Raw genomic sequence first — 6,586 nt, forward strand, 5'->3', positions numbered from 1 at the left:
AGGAGTTTGCAGGAGCTCAAATGTGTGTGCCACCAAAACATGCTCTCTTTTGCACACTTGTTTTATTATGTTTAGTCCTCGACTTCTACAGTTGTACAGGAGAATCATGCCAAACTTATTTTTTACTGTGAAGCCCAGGAATGATTTTTGAACAAAACAAAAAAAGTCCCCTTGCTTTCCACCGATGTAGCTCTTAGTAAATAATGTTCATTTTTAGATGTACCACTCCACCACCATTTGTGACAAAAACATGGGATGACAAATTTTAAGACTTCAGTTAACACCAAAAAAACCAGAATGACACTTGACACCAAGGTCTGCTGATGTAGAACCAATGCTGACATTGCTCTGTATTTTACAGTATTATACAGACGGTGTAAAATGGTATAATAATATGAACACAGTTTAATCAGAAAAGACTGAAATAACACACCTTTGATTATTCTCACTCCAGTGAATATGGTGCAAGCTAAGCTCTCATCAAGTCTGAATGGTGTGAGGTCATTCGTTGGGTTTCTGACTGGATGCCAGTAACCCAATCATGTTGGAAAGAATCATCTGGAAAACAACCCAGTCAGAAACAGACAGGATGATTCTGGAAGACTGGGCCTGTCCTGGCATGGCTTTCCTTAGCTTCAATTCTGTCTCTCCAGCTATGTCCTGCCAGTCTAAACACACTCCTGAAATATGCCCAGTGCCAACACATTGTTTGCAGAGAGGATAAAATGTTGTGATGGCAGCGGCGGAGGATTGCGGTGGCGCACGAAGACATGAATCAGATTGACGAGCTCGTGGCAAATAACACTTGGAATAACCCTTGAGCGGAGCGCTCCTCTGGCCCTGCCTGCATCTGCAGCCCCAGGGCCTGGCTAAAGCCCCGGTGTCGTTCCAGGAGCTTTTGTGTAGAAGGCTGTGGGTGTGTGGGTGTCAAAAAGGTCAAGGGTTGAGCTGTGGCAGGTATAGACTGTTTGACATCTACCCTCTTTGCCTTCCTACCCCATCTCAAATTCTTGACCTCAACCCCTTATAATATTGTATACAAGGTATAAAGTATCCAGATCTCCATAAACCCTCTAATTAACGCTGCAAACAATATTATAACATCAGCACAGTAACATTTTCCCTTTCATTACATTCAAAGCAACACATAAATGCAGTTTGACAGCACACACACAGCGTATTATTCTTATTATTCTTTCTGGATTATTGACCCCGAGTTAATCCCTGTTAATGTGAATGTGACACCTTAAAAGCTCCATGTTGCAAAGCTCCAGGCCGGCATTTAACACTCACAGAACGATTAGAGTTCTCTGAAAACGGATGTGGCTCTTTGTCATTACCATCTCTGCGTGTTGTGAAATGGACAGTTCAGGGATTTCTCACAGCTTCTCAGAAATTGTAATCAATACATCCATTTTCTTGTAGCTGAGACAACCTCGATCGACTCGCCTGCAGCACTTTACGAGTGCCGCTATCCCAGCGGACTACGGGCGAGAGGCGGGGTACGCCCCGGACACGTTGCCACCTCACCTCACAGCTTCAGTTTTTATGACTGACAAGAAAGCTGGACACACAAACCACGACACTCAGTCAGAAGTCACCATATACGTATTTTACACTGAATTAGATTTAATCACCACTCACAACTCATCTTAACAGCTTTTTTTTTATTAGGTTCTTCGTTTTGACAGCGGTGGAGTTAACCATATACAAGCTTGCAAGCATTGTTGGGTATGTTTTAAGCAAGCGCGGTCAAGAAGCAGATCACAGAATTTTCTAATCCTGAATTCCAAGCTGAGGGCACTGCATGGCCATGATGACTTAAATCTGCAGTGGGATCAGAATCTTGACAGCGTGAAGCCATCTGAGCCAGCCGCTGAGAGGCTGCCGCAAAGATCAGAGGAATTCAGAGGAGGAGACGGCATCACCTTCTGTGGGAGTAAATCAGCCCTGCCAGACAAAGCAAACTGGAGCAGTTGCTCTCCAGTTTGAAACAATGAAATGTACAACTGTTTGTCTATGTGCAGCAGGTGTGGGGGGGGGGGGGGGGCAGTCTGGTGTATTTTGCTCTGTCTCCATGACAGAATTAGTATTATACTAACAAAGAAAGGCCAAAGGTTACAAGAGAACAGCAGGCGTAACTGTAAACACGAAATATATTGAAGTTTTTACGTGTTGGGGCCTTAGTGTGAAAGCATGAAATGCAGCTGCTCAAAAAATTCCAATAATCATCTGTATCAATGACCCTGATCAATCAACACCTGGTTTGCAAAACAACAAAGACATTGCCTCAATGCCTGCGTCAGTAAACATGTGATTGCTTATGTATGCATTGACGGCAAAGGCCTTGAGAAGGTGGAGAGATTCCACGCTAACCCCCTAGAAGTCTTTCCACAACTCAGCTCCAGAGTTATGAGACGCTGCAGCCTTCAGTCGCGTGCGACGTGCTCGCCGACCTATAGCGCTATGCAGCGAACTCGTATGTGGTGGCTGTTGGAGGAGCAGCAAATATCTGCTGGATCGGCCTGGCGCCTCAGGCACTGGCTAAAGACAGGCACTTACATCACCTCCATCGTCACCACAACATTCGTGGCATGTCTAACGACCAATCTTGTCCCCACGGCAAAACTGAGCCAGCTGCACAAATATTTATCACGGGGCACTAGATTTTTTAACTGCAGTTTAATCTACTGTTTATTAAATGTTTTTTTTTTTTTATTAAATACTAACAACATTAGAGTATATCCTCTATTTAATAAGCAATTGTTGCTCGGTTTGCACAGATGCACCATGATCTACTAATGTGCATGCATGCATGCAACATCTGCTTCCTCTGGATGTAGGGCAGATGTAAATGGAAAATACTTTGTCCTTTCAGACTTGGATGGTGTGCATTTTGTCGTTTCTATGCATTTATCGAAGTGAAAAGAGAGGCCTGGGTCACATTCAGGGCGACTTAGAAAGAAGCAGCCTGTGTGGCAGCGTGAGAACACAGAAAGGATGTCACACAATACCGCCTGGAAGAATTCGAACACAAAAGGGGGCGACAACTACAAATAAAACTTTCAAACCAACTTCAGTGGGGAAAAAGAGGGATTATGTTTCAGACAAATGTCTCTTAAAATTAACTTCTTGAAAGCTTTTGTCTCTGGCCGATTGTAGAATCGTACGCAGCATCAAAACCGATGCAATAAATTGAACCGGATCACCCCCCCCCCCCTCCCCCCGGCCAACTTCCCCAACCAAAGTAATTGCTCTTGCACTCATTCACATCCTGAACAAAAGGAAAAGCTTGCATACCCGCCATCACTGCCTGATAAGGAGCCAAGTTCTAAATCACAGATTGAAAATGAAATCTGCACAGTTTAAAGCTTCAATCCCACCACTCCAAGCTCCAATATAAATACGATAAACACCCGCCACCCACAGATATACTTAAGATAACTGTTTCAGAAAGTCCAACATCAATCCAGCCACAGATCTTATAGTTTAAACCACTTATATTTGATGTAAATTCACTGTCAGAAACCAGCCAATCAAAGGCAGCTCAGCATCATCAGATGAGACAGTCAGAGGTAAGCCCCAGTATGTTTGCCCCACGTGGTCGACTCTGGGTTCACTCGGGCAGATAAGCGCATGTGGTAAGGCCTCCTAAAATACATTCCCCGGGAAAAAAAAGGAGCGACTGGAAGTCTGATACGTGGTGTTCATATTTACCAGAACAATGACTGGCCTGCTGCGTCCTGTACATAGTTCAACATGCTGGAGAAGTAGCTGGTCTTTGGTTGTCATGGTGAAGGTAAAATTGAGGATTGAATAATATTGAGTTAAAAGTTCCTCGAGTCACGTAAAATGTTGATGAATGTGTCACACTAAAAACTATCAGTACATTTACAATTCACATTATTTTACTCAGTCCAATTAATTATTGGATTGTCCAATAAGATTGTGATGAATTTAGCTTTTGGGAACTAAATGTTTACTCTTCACAACTCTATTTCCATCACCAGCATCAATACTGTAGCCTGTATTTCTGGTATATTTTAAGAAAATATCTTATAAGGTTTCCTTTCTGTTATTACTCAAATCGACATTTTAAGTTCATGATCAGTATCTGGGAAAACCACTGAGCGTAGTTTAAACTTTAACTTGGCAGAGCTCTCGCTTCAAACAACCATCTTCACAGGAAAAGGGGAAATAGTTCTGTCAAAAAAAAAAACATCCTCTCGCTTTGAACCTCACAATTATATCACAAACATCAGCTGTGTCATTATCCAAAATACCCACTGACAGATATACAGATAAGAGCAGAACAGCCACCTGTGCTGGTTTAAGAAGAAACCACAAAGCCCTATCAAGGGGTCGAGCCTGCATATTTCATTGAAAAAGAAAAATATCATCTATTCTGATCTGCAAAGCCTCACATGGACCAGTCAAAGAACGTAACAGCTCCAGTCCTGTCTTGGATAAAGCATCGAGATTCCACTTGTAGGATAAAGGAGTAACACACTCTGCCAAGCAAAACAAATAATAATAATAAATAAATAAATAATCCTTTCAATTACAGTTTTAAAATATCTCAGCTATAATAAGTGATCTCATCCCCACAATTTCCTTTTTCTTCCATTTATAGAGTTGCCAGTGATATAACAACTGCATGACTGGCAGGTGAGGTTTGTTTACACTGTCATGGTTGCATCAGATGCCACAAAAAGAAAAAATGTGTGCGACAGGTGTGTGTGCGAATGTGGTTGAGGTGTGGGGAGGGGGAGGGGTGTGTGTGTGTTTGTAGTAAGGGAGGGCAGGGTATCTAGCGGCTGGACGTCACCGGGATCTAGTCGTGCTATCTTTAGCACACCATAATGCAATAATGCGGCTTTCCTTGCTCGCGAATAAACTGAGCTTTACCAGATATTGGAGTCAGACGTGTACAGAGGCCCCGCCTGTGTCCATCCTCTTCTAATTGTGGACTATATTAAGCTGTGCGGGATCTTTGCTCAGCTCAGTCCGTCTAAATGCAGAGATAGAAAAGCGAACACCCATTGTCTGACACAGTGTTCGCCGGGAGCCAAATATGCAACACGTGTGGGACTGGAGCGCTGTTGTTGTTCTATACTCATCTAACCCGACTCCAAAACCATCCTACTTCTGATCCCTGATCTCAAGATAGAATTCCGCTCTTTCCCACCAGTGGATAATTGAGCATTAGGTGCAATTTCATGGGGCTGTGAACCAAACTCCTGTACGAGACACGGGGTCACGGTAGAAGAATATTCGCCAACCAGGGAATCCGATTCCTGGCAAGCATGCAAGCAAGCAGCACATTATCCACATGACCACTGCAGACTGATGTGATGAAGATGAAACGGTGCATATAATTACAATCAAGGAGGAAATCTCAACTTATTTCATTGTCACCACGCAACCATCACGACTCAAGCTTCAGGTAGCGACGGTTCAAAGCAAATCTCACCTGTCCAAGGTCCACGGAAACATTCACCTCATTGTGACCCAGCCCCGTGGAGAGAGGGGGGCTCTGCCACCAGCGCTCTGTCCCATCGATGGCGTTGGTCACCGGATGGGCTTTGTTTGGGTCAGCAGAGTTGCAGTAGTCACAAAACTGACCCTAAATGGTGTCAAATTGATTGTGTTTAGACATGGAGCAAAACCAGGTGCCAAAAGTCACGTGTGAACTTTATGTCAAAGCGCAGGCAAAGGCATAAAAGTATAATGCAGAGAAAACTATACTGCACCAACAAGTGAGTCTAAAGTGTCGGGAAACGTTTTGGGATGTCAGGGTCATTTATTTATTCAGTGTGAAAGCAGAACAAACACGTTCCATATAAATCCGGCCCATAGATTTCCTGAGTCCCAACCTTTACTCCCCTCTCACGGTTTCTCGGTCAGGCGGGCGGAATTTTCGGGGCTTTCACGCCTTTATGAGGCGGCAGGTTCATATAAAAAGCTAAACATACTTAATAAAATAGTTTGCTGACTACAAATTACTATTCACTAAAAGTAATTCCCTGTTTCAGTGCCTGCGTATGGACGTTCTTCCGATTTTTACGCACGGACCGAAAGCTTTGCTGAGACCATCCTGCGTTACCTTACCTGGATATTTTGAGGAGAAGCTCCAGCAGAAGGACCTCCGACAAGTTTACAGTATAAATCGTACCTGGGTCTCCCAGACGCATCCTGACCGCAGGTCGCCGTAGCAGATACACTAGACCCCTCGGCGAGGTTGAAATATGGAGGATTCAAAGTAAAGCCAGTTGAGCCATCAGATATTTCTACTCCATCTGCGTCCGTCGAGATCGATAGTGAAAAGGTGAAAAGTACAGCGAGGAGATGAGTCCCTCTCATCCCTCTCGCCATGCTCGACATCAGGGATTCCAGTAGATGCTGAGAGCAACGCGCCGCGCGCAGGACTCCGTCATCCGAAGATCTCCATGAACTGAGTTACGCGAGTTACGCGCGGAGCTCCCGTAACATGAAGAGACGTTCGCTTGTCAGTGAGCAAAACCTGAACTGCACTGAACTCTCTCCGCCGCATGTTTCCAAAGGTTCCCGTCTTCTGACCGAACTG

The 6,586-nt window shown here is 44.2% G+C and overlaps 1 protein-coding gene across 1 annotated transcript in view; it reads right to left on the minus strand.

The window, feature by feature from the left end:
* The window catches only part of LOC137915725 (laminin subunit alpha-3-like), a 52,053-nt gene extending 45,678 nt beyond the window's left edge, over positions 1-6,375 (minus strand). Inside the window, exons 1-2 of the mRNA XM_068758843.1 lie at positions 6,112-6,375; positions 5,474-5,626 (exon numbers count right to left, since the gene is read on the minus strand). Coding sequence (XP_068614944.1) covers positions 5,474-5,626; positions 6,112-6,375 — 417 coding nt within the window. The remainder of the gene's footprint in view (positions 1-5,473; positions 5,627-6,111) is intronic.
* Between the last annotated feature and the right edge of the window lie 211 nt (positions 6,376-6,586).

The sequence above is a fragment of the Brachionichthys hirsutus genome, unplaced genomic scaffold (assembly GCF_040956055.1).
Source record: "Brachionichthys hirsutus isolate HB-005 unplaced genomic scaffold, CSIRO-AGI_Bhir_v1 contig_289, whole genome shotgun sequence".
Lineage (NCBI taxonomy): Eukaryota > Metazoa > Chordata > Actinopteri > Lophiiformes > Brachionichthyidae > Brachionichthys > Brachionichthys hirsutus.